Source organism: Carassius gibelio, chromosome A15 (assembly GCF_023724105.1).
Source record: "Carassius gibelio isolate Cgi1373 ecotype wild population from Czech Republic chromosome A15, carGib1.2-hapl.c, whole genome shotgun sequence".
NCBI classification, from domain to species: domain Eukaryota; kingdom Metazoa; phylum Chordata; class Actinopteri; order Cypriniformes; family Cyprinidae; genus Carassius; species Carassius gibelio.
The window spans coordinates 21,310,394-21,330,074 of NC_068385.1; the positions used below are offsets into that span (position 1 = coordinate 21,310,394).

Below are 19,681 nucleotides of genomic sequence, written 5' to 3' on the forward strand. Positions count from 1 at the left end.
TTGCTTTAAGCCACAGAAAATGTCTGAATTTCATTGCATTTGATGCAAAATATTAAATCAAGAAATCAGGTGATGCTAGAGCTTTTGCTAGAAATAATTTCTCACCAATTTAATACAACAAATACTGCTGGAAATGTGCTTTCCCTGCACTGAATATCCTGCAGTATAGGAGCTCACAACATTTCTAGGAGTATGGGAAGAAGCTATTGAAGGTATTGCTATGTTTCCACCCACTGATGTGCAAGAGCAAGTACATACACAAAACTAGATTCATATGCATGCAAATGCATCTATTCAGCATGCTTGCCTTTGTGAAGAAAGCCATGCAGAGAAACTATACAGGTGTATCCAGCTAGTGACAGCATGTAATGTTGGTCTAAATGTATATTTTGTGTATCGAGAGAGATGGCATGCTAATACCAAAAAGCAAGGAAAATATATTATACAAAAAAAATAAATAAAAAGAGTTTGTCAGGAATCATTAAAGTGAGGAATTGCATGTGATGTCTTTGTCCATGTGAACAGTGAAGATTTGAACAATAAGTCTGTGGTGGGATTTTTTAAAGGTACACAATGCAACTTTAGGTCCTCTAGCAGTTGAGGCATTGAACTTGAAGTTACTCATAAAGGAGAACTGTTTTGTTAATTACATTAATTAGGTTTCGGCTCAATTCAATAATGATGTCTGTTATTTCTGGTCAGCATATATTGCACAAAAAAAAGAAAAGAAAAAAAAAACATTACTGTATAAAGAAGGTCTCTAACTCAAATGATCTCACTGATGTGTGCAAACAAAGATCTCATGTATCGACTGAAACATGAGGCTTGCTCTCTCTAGAGGTGTATTTTAAGGATCTTTCCTTTCTCGCTGTCCTTTACGTCTATGTTAAGGTTTTCCTCCTCCCTTGCTTAAATTGGCATTGAATTTTCCAACAGTCTAATGTGTTGTTTAATCTCAGAGGTATTCACTATTGAACTGTGATTCCTTAACAAAACCTTCACATCTTGTATTTTAATGAATAAGGCTTGAAACTCTTTTAAAATCATGCTGTACAAAAAAAAAAAAAAAAAAGTAATAAAAAGCAACTTTGCGGTTCACGGTTTTAAATCTTGAATACATAAGTGAATAGTATGCGTTTTAAAATCCTAATTTGTTCATGATTGAAAAGTAGGATGCAGTCAACACAACAATCTAGAATTTGAGGAGATGCACTAGAAATGTTGTAAACGGTATCACCTCCGGACTAGTTTATTAAACATTTCAAATTAATGTGTTAGATAATATATGTATATTATTCAAAAATGTAACTATACATACAATTGCCCCTAGGTCATGACAAAGAAACATGATCTGCTAAGTAAATATAAAATGAGAATGTATATAAATAGGCTAATGGCTGAATATTCATTATTGTTCTTTTGGCGGAAGGAGTGCAGCTGGAAACAAGAGCTGGTCTGGAAACATACATGACAGTCTGTCTCCAGTCAATTTTGTTCTGCTGGCTTCTGTACACCTTATGCATTTAGCTTGCCGGAAATTTTAGACTGGGTGTGCTTTGTTCCAAAAGCCCAACAGCACTTAACAGTCTATGTGTGCTTAGATGACATAACATCCTTCTAGAAATGATTAAAAACTGTATCTGCAAGCTTGTGAAGAATGGATGTAATATTGTAACCTTTTTTAATGCTGATATCAAATGAGTCATAAGTAATGACTGCAAAAAAGATATTTTTGCATTTTTACCCTACATGGGACATGTGGTTTGGAGAATTGTCTTTTTGCAATCATTACTTATGACTCATTTTACATCAGCATTAATGCATTAAAAAAGGTTACAATATTACATCCATTCTTCACAAGCTTGCAGATACAGTTTTTAATCATTTCTAGAAGTGACTGTACTTTTACAACATGAAACATAGTTGTAAGATAAAAGTTCTTCATAGTTGTCATATGACCTCATCATTTTGCATGGTTTATATAGCGGGTGGCTAAGATTTGGCTGGTTAACATGGGCATTTGCAGCCCTGTTAGTATGCAACTAACTTGGAAAGGAAATGTGACGTTTCAGTTCATTCTCCGTTCATGTAAATAGGAGCTGCACCTGGATGCCATGAAAGTGGCTGCCCTGGATCATTGTCATGCTGGCCGCCAGCTGAACTGACATGCTACATGATACTGTGATCTCATCTAGTTCTCAATATTAATGCTAGTGGATGCCAGATTAATGTTCTTTTTACCATTTGATGTGTTTAATTTGTCTTACCCTTGCCTGTTCACATAACTGTCACCGATACAAAACATGCACTGTATCACTTTAATAGCATTTCTATAAAAGGTCTAAACCAACCAATCTTTCATCAACTGCATCATAGTGTTTGAATATAAGTAAACTGACATTGTGTCATTGTTAAAGGCCTTTAAAGTGATGGTCTCATGCAATAACTTATTTTTCTATGCAGATGCGTCTAAGAAAGACGTCCCCGAGGACATTGACATCGACATGGACGCCCCTGAAACCGAGAAGGCTGCCGTCGCCATTCAGTCGCAGTTCAGGAAGTTCCAGAAGAAGAAGAATGATGACAAGTCGTAGTTGCCAGCGGACTTCTCTGTCCATATGGCCCCATCAGGACAGCATGGTTTGATGTTGCATGTGATAGAATCCATTCTGTATGGACTCAAGGGAGGGGAAAGCAAAGTCCTAATCTGTAACTGTGAACTGCGTAGTTTAGATTCATTTTGATTCTAGCTTCATTCTCCTAGCCAAGACTATCTGTTATACTACTGGTGCATGGTTTTCTTTTTTACCTCAAAGTGCTGGATTATCGGCCTATCCTTTATTTGTGAAAGCACAATATATTTTAATTGTGAGCTGCTTATGAAATTGATTTTAGCATTACATGTACATAAATATATAATAGACCTTTATTCCCCCAGCTCACCATCATTAGTCCTCAGATGATAAAACGCTTTAGCATACATTCTCATTTCAGAGTAGCTCTAAAATAGCTTGTCTTTTGAAACCCATATTGTTGAATAATTCCCAAATCCTCACTGTGCGCTCGCTTCTCTTTATTGATTCCTGATGTTGAATCTAATGCTGAATGCTGACTTGAGAGCGAGTGTTTGATTGTCTAGTTTGCTGTGGCATATCATAATGTTTCTGTTGATTTTCTTCCTTTGCAAAGGATCGTGGCACAAACAGTAGCCAAATCAAACTATTTCTATCTCACCTCAACTCTTATCTCAACTCCGTCTGATTGAAACTATTAATAAACATCCTTGAGTCTCTGGAACTAAATACTGCTTTGTCTTTTTTGAATTACTTCAAGTAGGATCCTGTTTTTTGATTAAATGGAATAATATGATAAGCAGTCAACATCCATGATGTTTAAAATAAAAGACACATGAAAATTACAAACAGCATACCTTAAAATAAAATCATGATGCTCTTAAAGGGATAGTTCACGCAAAAATGAAATGTCACCCTGATTCCAAAGAACAAATTATCTTTTATATATATACAGTATATATTATATATATAATTTGCATATTTTACACTGATATCAGAGTCGAAATGGCTAACAGTGCAAGCAATGAACCATCTTCCCTCAGCAAATCCTACGTGAAAGCACTTTTAGAAAGAATAGAACACCTACCCTCCGGATCCAGTGGAGGTCACACTGCACTGAGATATATATTATTTACACTGAATCCTCTAGTGTGTTTGAGCCCGATCCCCCATCTACACACACAAACACACATGCACACACACACACACATGCACGCACGCAAACGAAGAAACACCCTCAGAAAGATTTAAAGGTCCAGCACAAGGAAATAATGTCATCACTGGAGCTGACAGGAGGGATTGAGCAAAAAAAAAAAAAAAAAACACTGAACACTGTCCATATGGTTGTATGCTCTTCCCTGAGAAGTGTTCTTGCAATAGTTCAAGTTCTTCTGGATATGACCCAAGGCTCTCAGTTGACCAAAACACCTGCCTGGCACCGCTGGGCACAAGAACATGGTGTGATATTGGAACTAGAGTGTTGCTGGTGTTGCTGGTACAGCTACAATATCATCTCATTACATTTCTCACAGAAGGAGAAGTTATCCAATGGGAGCCTGTGATAGATAGCAACCCCATAAAGATAAATAAATGAAAAAGAATTGGGTCACAGGTCTCTTACAGAGTCAAAGATACCATGGAAAATATTTGTGCTTCTATGTATGTATGTATGTATGCATTTATTTTATTTTATTTATGTCAATGAATCATACAAACTTTTTTCAAAATAAAAAAACAACAACAGCTGTTTAGGTGGTTTGAACAACCTATTAATTAATTTATTTGTTTATCTATCTATCTATCTATCTATCTTATTTATTTTCATCAATCATACAAACTTTATTTATTTATTTTCATTAACAGAACTAGATTTAGAGAGCTTCTTTACCTGAGATCGAGCCTCAGTGAACAGGCACTATAAAGGACACGGGACTCGAAGTCTAAGTCTGCTGAGTGAAACTGAACACACTGCTCCTGTCATTGTCCTTTGACCAGGCAATAACAAGTCAAATGCTTATCACTTGTGCAGTAACTGATGGATGGGATGCTATCAGCAGCGAACTGGCATTGGATTACATTTCTATTTGTGAAAAAATCGTGACTATCCTCAAATGCAAAGTTGTGTATGGCCTTACAGACAATAGGTGTTTTGCCAAAAATTCAATTTGTCTTCAAGATAATAATGACCAAAGCACATACGATTACACTATATAAATATATATATATATATATATATATATATATATATATATATATATATATTTAGAAATTTGATTGTGAATTTTTTATATTGTGACATTATTGTGACAAGTCAGTGATACCATGAGAAAATCTTCTATATTGCATACAATGGTAAGTCATGAATGTACAACAAAGTACACATTTAGTAAAGCACTTTAAAATTCCCACCTGACTCACAACTGTTTGCCATTTTCCCAGTTTGTATTTAATCCATGCAATTTGCATTTTGCTATCGCACCATTGGCTGAATATTGGAATAGTGAAATGCACATCTGAGAGTCTATGTAGTAGGTCACCATTCACCTACTGTTTAAAAAATATTGTGTATTTAACAATTCTCCTGAACCGGCACTTATTGCATGATGTATAATGGTAAATTATGCATATTTTGATGTGGGGCTTTTGAAGTGTGAGAAATAATTTTGGTAATTAAAAAAATAAAATAAGTGTTGTTCTTTTTGAAAGGGAATATTTTTTAACTCTTGTCTCAGAGCACTACTTTCTTGAAAAAAAGAAAGCAAACTTGATCTAACCAGCACAGAAAAAGACATGGATGAAGTACATCTGAATCATTTGTTTGAGAAACAGATACATCTGCGTTGTGTGAAGGAAAGTCTGTTAGTGTCATTACTGCACATGGAGGATTCTTTGATGAGCAGAACATTTGAAGAACAACATTTATTAGAAATAGAAATCATTTGTAACATTATACATCTTATATTATTGTCTCATTATACTGTATTTTTTCATCAAGTCATTGCATCATTGGTAAATGAAAGTAACAAATCTTTCAAAACAACATTTCATAGTAATTCCAAAATTTTGAACGATAGTATATTGTATGTATATTGAAAAGAATTATTTCTACTATTTAAATTGTTAAAATCTCTTTAATAAGCTTTCATAACTGTGTCCCTATTGTCATCAATGACAGATCCACAAAATAAAATAAAATCAGGTAATAACAATGTCAGCCTGCATCCTGAATGTGCTCTTTCCATATTTCAATTGTTATGAGTTCAACGAGGCCACAGAATCTCTGGGCAGGACCATTTTTGTGGTGGAGTTGCCACATTATGGTTGACTGGGATTTTAAAAATAATTTTTCCAACTCAGGAAATCAAAATACCTTGCATTTAATAGGTCTACCTGTGAAATATTCCAAATCAATGTATATTGTCAACACTGCAAGCCTGTAATCTCAGTCAGTGTTTCAATGATAGATTTATCAAGTCACTGTTAACAAAACCAAATTTAGTACACATTGTTTTGTGTCTGAAAGTGTTGACAATGGAAGGTTTGGAAATGGAGGTTGTACAAAAATATAAATGAATATGTTTAACAGATATTCAGATCCACAGATCTATAGAAATGTATTTCTTATATTTTTGAGTTTTTATTTTATGTTAGTTGCTTAGGTATCGTTTTCTTTCCTCCATGCATAAAATCTTTATTTTCATTCAACTGGAATAAAACCGCACTGTCAGACACCTTTGACCGAAGGAAAGAGTTTAGTGAATTTAATGTAGTCATTGGAGTTGAGCTGGAGGTGTCCGGATAAACACGAGGCCTTGAGCTCGACTGCGAATGATTAAACATCTGGAGAGGAAAGTCCATTTTACCGTAGCTGTAAGTTTGACGCATTCATGTTGGTTTGGTTGAGCAACTCTAACATATTGCTGTTCTTTTCAGGAGGCATTTGAGTGTTTATTTGCTGGGAAGTTATAACCTAATCATCATGTGCTGGTTTTCAGCTGATTGAGGAGAAATGCACAAAAACAGAAATGGCATCATAAACATTTCAATAGACATTGCAGTGCCATCTGTTGGTTGGGATCATGGATGGGTGTCTGAGCCTGTAACCTGGTCACAGCACACAGCACATCCCCTCCTGGACTTCCTGTGTCCTGGTCCCTTTAGGTTTTGGGCATTATTACATAATTTCCCAACTTACGCTAATCTGATCCTGTGATGCACCAGGATATATGATTCTTATTACAGTCATTTTACAAGGGTCAGGATTTACCATTTTGGTCTTTCTATGTTTAAGGCAAGCATCCAACTGATGTCTAGACTGACATTTGAAAGGCAGGCTTGATGACTGAAGACGTGAATGGTCAAAAACAAATCAAACATGTCGCATTAGATCTCAGAACACCTTTGTAAACGGGTTTCCATCATTCTGTCTGTCTGCTGACATTCGTCAATTATAGTTTAGAGACCGCGTCATGAGTTTGTCTCTTTATTGTCAATCATCTCCGGGTTTAATTTTCATTACGCATTACTGAATACATTCATATCTGTTAGTACTTCAAGATGTCCAAGAATTACGAAATTATTAGTAAATCCAGTGTCATATTGCTCAATTAAAATATCTTCTCTTTGTTGCGTGTCTTACACAAAACAGGCCACACCATCTACAAACAGGTGAATCAGATAGCATTCATTCAGGGAGCTGCAGGTTAGATAGCCACGCTTCTCTCGCTGTGTCACACATGCTCTGCATTTCACCAGATGAGACACAAGAAGCTCCATAAGTGGAAAAAAAGACAAGAACCCAAGAGTTTTCATTTTCTAATCAAACCAGATGTGGGCAAACATGACTAAGGACTTTATTTACCAAATCTGTTTTCCCCTGTATTATCCAGAAATAAAAGTGATCTCTTTATGTATATGTATATTATATTATAACATATAATGTCATAACATGTATTATAACATTATATAATCCTTTAGTGTGACTAAAATCTCTTGGAATTCATTTTTTATTTTCAGGTCCCCATGCAGCACCACATTCTGAGACGACTGTAAGATGTGGACGTGTGTCTTCTGCATTGGCATCGTTGTCCTTCCTCCACGGTCGTCAGATACACCGCCGTGATGAACAGCATCAGAAATGCCGATCGCACCTCGTAGTTTCAGGGATAGAGAAAGGACCATCTTCCTGCAGAGCTGACCACACCTCACCTTTTTTAAACCGTTTTTTTTTTTTTGATAATTTTTCTCTATTTTTATATAATATTAATAATGACTATAGAATTGTCCTTGATATAAATTCAAAATTAGTTCCTCTGTCAATTTAAATAAATAATTTTGGCAATCTTCATAACGGTGGTATTTCAAATGAATGAATGATTACGTTAAAAATCCAACTTAGAATAGATGGCGAGAGAAGAAGGTGACTGAAAAAAAAAAAACAGCAGAGAGAGTGAGACAGAAAGAAAGAAAGATGCAAAGAAAACTATCCACTTCTTTAGAATTCAGACTGTATGTACAGGACTCATCTCTGAATCTTTGCAGCAGGTCCTCGCGTGTTTGTGTGTGCGTCCGCAGCTGTAGTCCTGTGTTATACAAGTGTGTAGGACTTTGCGTAGGGGTTGTTGCTCTGTTTCAGGTGTCCTCTGGAGTCTAGCAGCGATTCCTGGGAGCTGCTGAGTTTGGCGGCCTGGGCCAGGTCGCCCGGCTCGCGCTGTGGCAGTGTGGAGGCAGTTCCCGGCTGCCACTGTTGTACTGCCTCTCTGCTGGGGGGGCCGGAGGAAGAGAGGGCTGACGAGGGGGTCTCGGAGGGTGTGGGCGCCAGCAATGCTGGCCGTTTCGCCATTCGGCTCTTCTGCGGGTCCATACAAGTCTGTCCTGTGGCCTCTCGCCCTGAAGAGGCTGCTCCCCGGTTCAAAAGGAAGTCCATGCGTAGGTAAGGGGGAAGATGGACCAGTTCACCTCCTACGAGACAGACAGGGTCATGTAAGTGTGAGCACTGCTCAAAGATCAGATTTGCTTTCCACAATGTGATTAATGAGAAAAAAAAAATTGGATGGAGAAACTAGTCTTTAAAGGAAAAATTATCTTCAGGACAGGCAGGAGAGATTTAGGATAGGACAAGGGAGGGTAGGGTGGGTTTATGACACAACATGGTTGGGTAGGATAGGAAAAGATAAAATACATTATGATAGAAAAGTCAGGTTTAAGATAGGATATGATAGGACAGAACAGGATAAGTTAGGTTAGGGAAGACGTTCAGGTAAGATATCAAAAGCATCATTAAATTATATCCCAAAGAACAATTTTAACATTGCAAATGGCAACAAAACAAACAGTTCAGCAATCTCAGAGTTAAACAATCATTTAAATGTGTTTAATAGGCAATAAAAGGTCTGCCACTTTATTACACGCAGCTTGAAGTTTTCTTTTTTAAAGCTAATTATAAATGTATCTCTTTAAAGGGGTCATATGATTCAATTTCAATTTTTCCTTTCTCTTTGGAGTGTTACAAACTCTTGGTTCAAAAAGAAGATCTGTAAAGTTGCAAAGACTAAAGTCTCAAATCCAAAGAGATATTCTTTATTAAAGTTAAGACTCTGCCACGCCCTCCTAAAACAGCTCATTCAAACACACGACCACATGTCTACAATGCTGTACATTTAATGTTGCGCAAAGAAAGGCAGCGTGGTTTCAGTAACACAGTTAGTCAGAGACATGCTGTGTGTTTCTAGGCAAAAGTAAAAAGCACTTTGTTTGGCCTTCCGAAAGTAGATGCATTTAGGAATCATAAAGATTACTTACAACAGAACAGCAATGCATTTTATGGACGACCGTTTAATGAACCTTGGAGAAGAGGTCATTCTGACTTTGCTATGACAATCTGGCGCTTCTGAATCAGCTACTGTAAGTATGTTTTGTTATTAGTTTAAATAGTTGCTATTGAATGTTCAAGTGTGGAGTTTTGCATGTTGTGTGTGTGTGTGCGCATGTGTGTGTGAGAGGGTCACACAGTTGAGTCAGCTGTCTTAACCATCCATGGCTTGTGTACTGCAAACACATACAAGCTTCATCAACATTTTCCTCTTTCAGGTTTGAACTGAAGATAAAACTAAGAACATTATTATTATACATTTATTTTGAAAAGATGAAGCTATGTAAAGGGGCATTACATTTCCGATGAGTGCTTGCGGTGTTCGGTCAATAACAATGCACTGGGTCAGTTGGCCATTCAGAGCAGACTGTGCTGGTCAGAAGGAGGGACTTTGTAGAAAACGACACGTTTGAGAGAGGACCTACAATAATCTATAGTATTTGACAAATAATGTGTTTTTTGAACATTAAAGCATGTCAACATATTCTATTACACCAAATACACAAAATAAAGATCTTTAAAAAGCATCATATGACCCCTTTAAAAAAAGAAACTTCTGCAGCTGCTTAATAAAACTAATTGTTCATGAGCTCTGTTCCAAACCCTAGTGAACTGCCTCGCAGCGTACTAGGGTAATGCATTCATACAATTGGTTGTAAAAGACTAATCATCTAAATAAAGTTGAGATTTTAAATCATGGATAAAGATGTCTAATATACCTCACACATACCAAAAATTGCTTGATCAGACAAGAATGAATGTAACAACACTTTCTCTCTCAATGGATTTGTTCGTTTTCATGTTATTATTAGTATCTGGGTGATTAAATGAGTGGAGTGCAGTATTACTGTACATAAAGCTCTTTCCAATAAGGCCAGTACTTGAAGTTCATATCACATTCAACAGCTCCATCGGGAAAGTAAACTGCTGTTTTGTAAAGAAACCATAGCTCCCCAGCACAGGGTGCAGATCGCCTGTATTTGCCCAGGTGCTCTCATGAACCAAAGGATCCCTGTCTGAGGAAATAGTGCCTAGATCCATTCACAATGAGACAGTAACTCTAAACTCTAACCAGTAACTCAAGAACTGTCTGGGGCTCAAATAAGCCCTGGGTGGCCCAGACTCGGACATGTTAAGCACATTGGTGTGAAAAGAACGTGGCAGTGTGTTTGGACAATAGCCTTCAAACCTGTACCCATCAACACAGGGACTGATAGCACACTGCAAGAGTGACAGATGACTGGTGAATAGGTAAACTGAGGAATGTGTGGAAAATACATACGAAAATATACTGACACACGACATACACTATGGATCAAAATTTGGGATTATTATTATTATTTTTTTATTATATTTGGCATTTTTGCCTTTTATTATGATAGGATAATAGCTAGGCAGGAAGGAAAGTGGGAGGGAAAGAGAGGGACGTGATTGACAAAGGTCTCTGTTAACTTTTACAGAATCTGTAACATTAATCACAAAGTAAAATCTAATGTAAAAATATACTTTTCATAAATTAATATTCACACAAGGCATATTTCCATAATCTTTCCCCTTCAAGCACCTGGCTCCATTCTGATATGTACCGTTCAGTTTTAACATTCCAATCAATTCCTGATTTAAAGGTCCCCTTCTTCGTGATTCCATGTTTTAAACTTAAGTTATTGTGTAATGTTGTTGTTAGAGTATAACTAATATCTGTAAAATTCTAAAGCTCAAAGTTCAATGCCAAGAGAGATATTTGATTTAACAGAATTCGCCTACAAAAAACGACCCGTTTGGACTACAGCCCTCTAGTTCCTGTAGTAATGACGTCACTAAAACAGTTTTTTGACTAACCTCCGCCCACATGAATTCACAAACAGGGGGCGTGGTCTTGTGCTCCGACGGAGAATGAAGAGCTGTGTTTGTTTTTGCCATGTCTTTGAAACGCTGTTATTTTCATCTTGGAGTCCAATCACCTTCGTTTGGCCTTCCCAGGGATGCTGTACTTGGACATTAATGGTTACAATTTATGTTTAACTCGGTTCCGGAAATGTATAATCCACATGTAAAACTATATGCAGCAAATTTAGCTGAGGACAGTTTGCTGAGGACAACTTTCTCAATCAGTTTAATGCCGGATTCGCACAAAGATTATTCTTGAAAGATGGAGCAGTTCCCTCTTTGTCTGGAGAAGGTGTTGTATATGGACCACAACCGCTCAGTGTATTTTATTATTTAAGTTGGTGCGTTTCTGTAACTTATTACACAAAGTTTCTGTAACTTATTACACAAAGGGCAACGCTGTTTAGCTTTGTTAACTAGATGTTAGGGCTGTGCAAAAAACGAATGCGATGTTCATGCGCATCTCGTCAGTAAAAACGATCCTGTTATTATAAGTACATCTCCAGCACGTGTGTTCTAGTCCAATCACGTTAGCAGGAAGTCAGCTTGCTCTAAGCTGGTGTCGAATAACAACACAGGAACCGCTGGCCCAATCAGAACTCGTTACGTATTTCTGAAGGAGGGACTTTATAAAACAAGGAAGTCATCAGCCCGTTTTTATGAAAGTGAAAACAGCGGTATACAGATAGGTGAATTGTGTGAAAAATACTGTGTTTTTTTACACGTTAAACATGAACACGTTATATTGTACACTGTAAACACAATCAAAGCTTCAAAAAAGCACGTAAAACGGGACCTTTAATTCCTAAAGTTCCTCCCTATGTTCTCTCTTTTTGAAAATCCAGTTTTCCTCTGAAATATGTCCAGTTATCAAATAAGAAGGACTTCAGCAGTGTTTGCTCATAAGGGATGTTTAAAACATGTAGAGATTTAAAGATATTTAAACTCTGCCATACAAAAAGTGGAAATGACTTGCGTTCCTATCAAAAATTTATTATATCATAAATAATGTAGTGTTTAAGAAGGTCATTTCACATCATTTACTAATAAATGGGATTGGTGTATGAGTATATTACATACAGACACTGGGGTTACTGTTCTAAAGATGCCTACACACCAGAGAACTCTTACTGAACTTCATTTAGCAGTGCCAGTTTAAAATCAAGCGGGAATACAGCAAATTGGTTTCCCGAAAGCACAACTGGAGACTAGTCAGTTGATACATCCCCATGTTTGTAACCACATCTTACCGGGTCTGTGTGCTTTCGGCACGGCCATGTTCATGACCCGGCTGGCATCCTGTGGTTTGGGTGGGGAGGCGGTGAATCTGCAGATGCCTGATTCTGACGGCGTGCTGGACGTCAGGCTGTCTGTGTAGTCATTGGTGCCGGCTGTCATCTGTTCAGAGGATGTGTCTGAGATGAAGCATTCTGTGATTGTGAACTTAGCATGTCGCAGATGTTCCTCCATCTTCGCATGTTCGTAGGCACGTGCTAACTCCTCATACGTGGAGGAGGCACTTTCTGTAGACACCATACTGCTGCGAGCACGGTCTGTAAGAGAAAATGCACACCACTTGGGTTACATGGGATGCTTCTGCAATTCCTATTAAAGGAGTTTCATGCATGTCTTCTTTGTAGCTGTTTTTGTGCCTGTATCTTTAAATGCAAATGAGCTGCTGCTTCCCGCCCACTTTTCCAGAATAGGGATATGCCTTTAAAGCTTGTGTCTCAGATACTCTACCCATAAAAAAAAACAAAAAAACATCAGTTTGGTTTTGATAATCGTGTCTATCATGCTGAAATCATGCTTTTTAAAGCCATGTCAGTTTAAACTTCTGATATAGTGAAAATAAAGAGTGCATACTTAAGAAGCGCATGCACAGAAAGCAGCTGTCACATTGCATGTGAGTAAACTAAGTTCTCTTTCATATCGTATTGCGCTTAAACTGCCAAATACACACAGGGTTAAAAACACATTACAAAGACACAATCAGTTATGTCTGTGAAGTAAAACAGCTGGGAAAGGAATTGCATGTTTATACTAGATCTGTGTATTAATGTTACTGCTGTCTACACTGTTATTATGATCCAAACAATAAATAGAAACAAAAAAAAATCCCTCACTGCTCTACCGAATAACTTCTATAGCTATAATAATAAGAAATTTCTAACTTGAATGCTGCTTTAAAATGCTCTAGCATGAAGAAGACAAACATGCAGATTGTGTGCGGCTCACTCAAGGCAGGGTCTTTGCTAATACGTCGGTGTCAATCAGCGGCCATGGGCGGGGCCTAAGCAATGTGATGTCACAATGCTCTGAGAATCAAAACGGGGATTAAAAAGTAGATTGGGTGGATTTTTATCATTGTAGGGTGGTTGTGTTCACACACTGCCAACAAACATTTATGTCTAAGTGGATTTTGCATAATAGGTGACCTTGAATATATTTAAATATATTAAATATATTACACAAAAGTGCGTTTGATGATGTTTGGTTTCAATGGATGCAAATTAATAATAATGAGAGAATATTGAAATGAAAAGTAAGTCTTATGTGTTTGAAACAACATGCGTGTGAGTAAATTTTTACTGAATTTTCATTTTTGGGTGAAATAATCTCCTAATTTACCATTATTACTTCACTATGACCAAGGTGCTGAATACTGCATTTAACATATAAATTTGGATGGTCATCTGTGTAACTTCAGAAAGTCACAGTTGTTTTGGAACAAAACTATACTCTTTTTGGACTGGGGTGGGAATTTTGAAATCTGAGTGTTCAAATATGTTTACACATAACATCTACACTATTACAAAAGATCAAGTATTTTCTTTATTGATGTTTGATTTATTGAACTGAAAGAACTAGCTGTTACCTGTGTCCTGAGAGGGACTGACACTGTAACTGTCACTCTCTTTGTCCACTGAACCAGTGGCACGGGGTGTGGGCAGCCTCCAGTCAGTACTGAGGGTGTGTGAGGAGACGGGAGGGTGCGGTCGGTTCAGGGTCCACTGGCTGGCGTATCGACTCCGTGTGGCGGGACCTGCTTTAGCTGTGCGGCGGGCAGTGGGGTCTGAGGGAACAGAGTCAGACAGAACAGGTTAATATGGCATTAAGTGAACAGTGTAAAGTCAACCAAATCTCTACCCTCCCTTATGAAAAACTACTATTATCTATCTTTTCCCAAGTAAATCATGAGTGCCGCCATGATGGAATGTAAATTCTTTTAGGACGCTGTCGTGTTCTGGTGTTGTGCCCAATTTCGACCCCCTTACAAATTATTACCCCTATGTCACTACCTGATTGTCTAATCCTAACTCCTCCCCTCATACTAACCCCTCCCCCACCACCTACTCCTTAACTAACCAATACTAGGGGGGTAATAATCTGTCAGAGTTCAGCATTGGGCACAACACCAGTCTCCACAGAAATCCATGTTAAAACAGAGTAATACGATTGAATTAATTAAACTGAAACTTTTTCAGTGCAATTAAATATAAAAATGCGCCCAGGGTTATTCTGTTATGTTGTTAGCTGCCACGGTTACAGCCATAAACTTAAGGAATTCCAATAAAATACTTGGTTTGTGATAGGCCTGTGCCAATCACGATTGGCCGATCGTTATGCGCATCTCTTCAGTAAAGCCGGTTCTCTAATCAGTGGTAAATTCCATCAGGTGCGTGATTTCACATAGAGCAGCTGTTACTACACAGAGCCGTTGTTAACCGAGAAGATGCGCAAATAAACGCTGAAAATGAACGTGGATTTGCACATCTTCTCAGTTAACAATGTGTCACGTACGGTGATACAAGAAGCACGGGAGAGAATCAAATGCAGGTAAAAGGTTTATTGAGGGGCAATCCAAAAAGCATAAACAGTCCAGGCAGGGTCAAAACCAGAAAATCCAAAAACATAAAAACAAAACAAGAACACACGGAAAGAGCAGACTCTAGGAGGTATCATTCATTCGACAAGGACTCCGTGACAAAGACTCAGACAGACCTGGTATAAATACACCTAAGGATAATGGGGAAACTGGAGACAGGTAGGGAACAATGGATGAACTAAAACAAGGAGGAAGGTGACCAAATAAGGGAACAGGAAATAATAAGATGACAGAAACCGTGGGAACGGAGGACACCTAGTGGACACCCAGGGAACACAACCCAGACACTGTGACACAATGGCTCTGTGTAGTAACAACTGCTCTATGTGAAATCACACACCTGATGGAATTTACCATTGATTAGAGAACCGGCTTTACTGACAAGATGCGCATAACGATCGGCCGATCGTAATCGGCACATCCCTAGTTTGTTTGTGTCCAGCAGTGTATACATTTCATTCCGTGTCAAAAATGAAAAAGAGCATGGCAAAGTTAAAATACTTTGTGCAAATTAATAAATAATGCGTGCTCTTATCATTTTGTGGACAGAATCCTCTGAACTTTGCTCTGATTGGGAGCTGTATGTAGGATATGTGGACAACAAAAAAAATGTCTATTGAAGATAGACATGAATGTGCATGATACAAACCTAAATTTTTATAATTCATGACTGAAAACATTTTGTAACATGATTTTGATGTTCCATTTACATGGTAATGCAATGTCTGATTTTAAAATGGGTTTTGAAGTATGAATTTTGAGATTTTATGTTTTCAAGTGATATATAACTTCTGATGATTTCTAAAAAGTGATAGGGAAAAAGGCAATGAGGAAGTCTTTTTTTTAAACAAAGGTAAAAGCTCCTTTTGTAATGTTGATTTCTGAGGGTGCACTCTTATCATAAATTCATCTATTACTTTTCCTACATAATTTTTAACAAAAAATATTGGTAAAATATATATTTGGGAGTCTTAGACCTTTCCAACGATATATAGTTTGTCAAGATTAGATTAGATTTGATTGTAGTATAGTATAGTCAACGTAGGCGTCCCGTATATGGGACGGGGTGACATTTAACAGGTTAAGTCATTTGTGGATTAATGCGTATTGGAGAAGCGAACCGTTTAAAACGATTCAGTTCAATTCGGTGAACTGGTTTGAGAAGATCTGGTTACATTGAATGATTCATTCGGAAACTGGATATCACAAACTGCTTTGTTTTGAACTCTCTCACAGCAGACATGGAGGAGAAGACAATGATGAATAAAGTCGTAGTTTTTGCTATTTTTGGACCAAAATGTAGTTTTGATGCTTCCAAAAATTCTAACGGAAGATGTTTTTCTTACCTTTCTGGACATGGACAGTATACCGTACACACAGTTTTAATCGAGGGACTGAAAGCTCTCTGACTAAATCTAAAATATCTTAAACTGTGTTCTAAAAATAAACGGAGGTCTTACAGGTTTGGAACGACATGAGGGTGAGTCATTAATGAAAAACAATTTCCTTTTTGGGTGAGCTATCCCTTTAAGTCAGGTAGGAACACAAGGTCATAGGTAGCTTAATGCTGCTGGTGATGCGTATCCCAGTCTACGGTGTGTCAAAAAGCACCTACACTTTCAGGAAATGTAAACACATTTATTTGAATAATTAAAGCGCATTGTCAGAGTTTTGTATTGTGGCTCTATATATGATCAAACACTTGGGAGGTTTTTGATCTAGCAGATTCTTTACATCTGATAGTAAATTGTAATGACCTGTGAGGGTTTTATTTTTTTTTGTTCATGTACAATACTGTATCTGCTATAGACTACTGCTGGAAATTTTGTTGATGTCAAACACAGTGTATAACTGACTGAGTTTCTATTAAGTCATCTACACAAGTGGGCAGCTAAATGAGAATTAAAGACATCAACATAACCAAGCAGACCAGTTCAATTCTTACTTGTACCAGGTCTAGCGTCAGATACGTCTACTAGTGGTCCAGTGGCCTGAGATAGAGACTGGTAATGCACTGTATGGGTGACGGTTGAGGACTTCTGTTTAGATGTTTCTCCAAAGTCATTGTCTGTCAACAGCACTGTGGAGCGGTCATCTGAAAGACAGAGGCAAACAAGCTAATGTAACTAGAGAAGACCACCATCAAGCAATTTACAATCGAGGCCTTTGGGGAAAAGTAAAGCACTAACATTCCTCAAAGGTCTCTTACCAATTGTCTCCATGGTGTCTCTCTCCTCGATGAGTAGCTGAGCACGTGGGATATCGATGTGCATCCTCAGAGTCTGCTGCTGTTTGTTCACAGTGTCTGGTGTACGTGCATTTTTACTGGACACACACATCCAAACAAAAACAATTACATGCACTACTTTATGACAAAGTCACTGATTTATAAGCCAATACCATAGTAATTTACCTCATTAGCATCTCTGCTAGGCTCTTTGCATCTTTTGAAATAAAAGAAAAAAGGAAGTTATGAACTGCTAAATATTGTTTAATATTAAGAGTATGTAATGTACAACTAGCTATGATGTTCTGTTCGGTATATGGCATGTGTCTACGCACCTCGTAATCTCTTGAGCCTTTGCTCTCTTCTTCTCCTCCTCAATACCAGAAGAACAATGAAGCCCATGGAAATTGCCACCAGAATACAGATGATTGTGACCATCATCTTGAGTCCCTCATTGCCCTGCCTGTTCTTCTGGCTGGGGACCACAGTCTTCGGCAATGGAGCGATTGTGCCTGGAGATAGAAGATTGAGCGGCTGATAGACAATTTTGATTTCTAAAAGTCTGGTTATAACTAACTTTTGATCGATTACATATTTAGAACATTTTCCAATGTTTTATTTTGATTATTGTTGATTTAATGCTGGTCTGATTGGTCGATCAGCATCGCCGTGCTGTTTTACAGCAAAAAGTGCTGGTTAGACAATAAGGTCTGATCAAGGAACTCTTGCTGGGTAAGTCATTTAAGCGAATGCTTCCAAACAGTGAACTGAGATGACATTGATTTAAACCCTGTGTGGTAATATGAGATGTAGTACTCACTGCCATTCACATTTAGAGTGGCGAACAGAACCTTCTTCTCTGCTGTTCCTGCACTGTTGCCCACTCTCATCTGGAGCTCGTACCAGGTGGCTTCCTGTAGGTCGTAGAGAATGTGGTTTTTGGTGAGAGAATCTCGCTTCACCATGGTCCATTTGGTGGTGTCCACCGGTCGATATTCCAGTGTGAAGGAGTCAATCGAACAGCCGCCATTGTTCCAACCAATGAGGTTGAGCTCCACACGGGTAGAGTTGATACTTGAGAAAAGCTCATGATCTTTGGCGAATTGTGGCTCTGATAATGTGGAGAAATGAGAGATAATGTAATCCTGAAGTTAGAGAAAATGGTCAAACTTTGATTGCAAATGATTTAAAGTGACTTGGCAATCTAAGATCTATCCTATGAAACCAAAATCAGGTGTAGTGCATTGTGCATTGTGTGTCAGAAATTAGCCCGGTACACTCATTCACTATTTTACACATTACTCCACTAATTTAGCCCACTCAAAAGATTGAGTAAAAATGAGTGAGCAAATTTTGACTATATATATAAAACATTTTACCTTTCCCATGGGTTTTAGCCTCAATGATTTCACTGATGCGTCCAGGACCAACTGCATTTTGTGCTGTAAGAGTAAATTTGTACCAAGTACCACACTTTAGCTTCTCTAGACGGTAAGACCGCTCACTGGGGCTGATGGAGAAACTGCCCCACTCTTCACTGTTATCCTCAGAGTACTGCAGAATGTAGCCTGAACAGAAACACCACAGCAATTTAAAATAAACCCCACATGCCACACTTTATTTGATTCACTTTTATGGGTGCTGTAAATTGATACAGAGCACATACTATGCAAAGCTGACATTTAAGTTTCTTAAAATATCATATTTCATATCATAACATATTTATGTGAAATAAATCTCGGTTTAAACCATTTGACAGGTCTAGGTGGATAGTGTTCTATATTTGTCAAACAATAAGTGGATGAATATATGGAATATAAATATCAGAGCAGTCTAACCTCTGATGGAACTCCCTCCATTGTCTCCAGGGATCCAGGTCAGTGTGATGGAGGTGGTCGTGGTTTTGGTCACTGTGAGACGTGGTTGGTCCGGAGGTACTGAAGTATTTTGAGAGTAAAAGTACGGTCACATTTACCATTGTTTGAAGAATTGTCATGGGTGACATCCAGCCATTTCATAAGATTTTTAGTTAGGTTCAAGTTGGTCATGCAGATTCAATTTGTTACCCAAATGAAAGTTGCTTGGTTCATATGAGCTGTGTGAAATATTGTAAAGTGCATCACGGAACTAATGACCTGTTTTGCTCATTGTGTGTTTATTGTTTGTCAAACTTCTTGTTCCTTTCTTTTTCACAGATTTGTTTACATTTTTTTATTTTTATTATAAAATTCAAG

General features: G+C 37.8%; 2 protein-coding genes across 3 annotated transcripts in view; one reads left to right on the plus strand and one right to left on the minus strand.

Annotated features, from left to right (window-relative positions):
- LOC128028589 (calmodulin regulator protein PCP4) overlaps positions 1-3,302 on the plus strand; it is a 28,621-nt gene extending 25,319 nt beyond the window's left edge. The window contains exon 3 of the mRNA XM_052615853.1: positions 2,464-3,302. Coding sequence (XP_052471813.1) covers positions 2,464-2,594 — 131 coding nt within the window. The 3' untranslated portion in view covers positions 2,595-3,302. The remainder of the gene's footprint in view (positions 1-2,463) is intronic.
- Positions 3,303-5,477: 2,175 nt separating this feature from the next.
- The window catches only part of LOC128029400 (cell adhesion molecule DSCAM), a 132,281-nt gene continuing 118,077 nt past the window's right edge, over positions 5,478-19,681 (minus strand). The window contains exons 24-33 of one of the 2 annotated variants that reach the window (XM_052617181.1): positions 19,286-19,384; positions 18,827-19,015; positions 18,268-18,558; positions 17,783-17,959; positions 17,634-17,664; positions 17,430-17,545; positions 17,172-17,315; positions 14,210-14,407; positions 12,582-12,884; positions 5,478-8,534 (exon numbers count right to left, since the gene is read on the minus strand). In XM_052617181.1, coding sequence (XP_052473141.1) covers positions 8,161-8,534; positions 12,582-12,884; positions 14,210-14,407; positions 17,172-17,315; positions 17,430-17,545; positions 17,634-17,664; positions 17,783-17,959; positions 18,268-18,558; positions 18,827-19,015; positions 19,286-19,384 — 1,922 coding nt within the window. In that variant the 3' untranslated portion in view covers positions 5,478-8,160. Of the gene's footprint in view, positions 8,535-12,581; positions 12,885-14,209; positions 14,408-17,165; positions 17,316-17,429; positions 17,546-17,633; positions 17,665-17,782; positions 17,960-18,267; positions 18,559-18,826; positions 19,016-19,285; positions 19,385-19,681 lie in introns of both variants that reach the window. The other variant, XM_052617180.1, reaches the window with a different exon arrangement.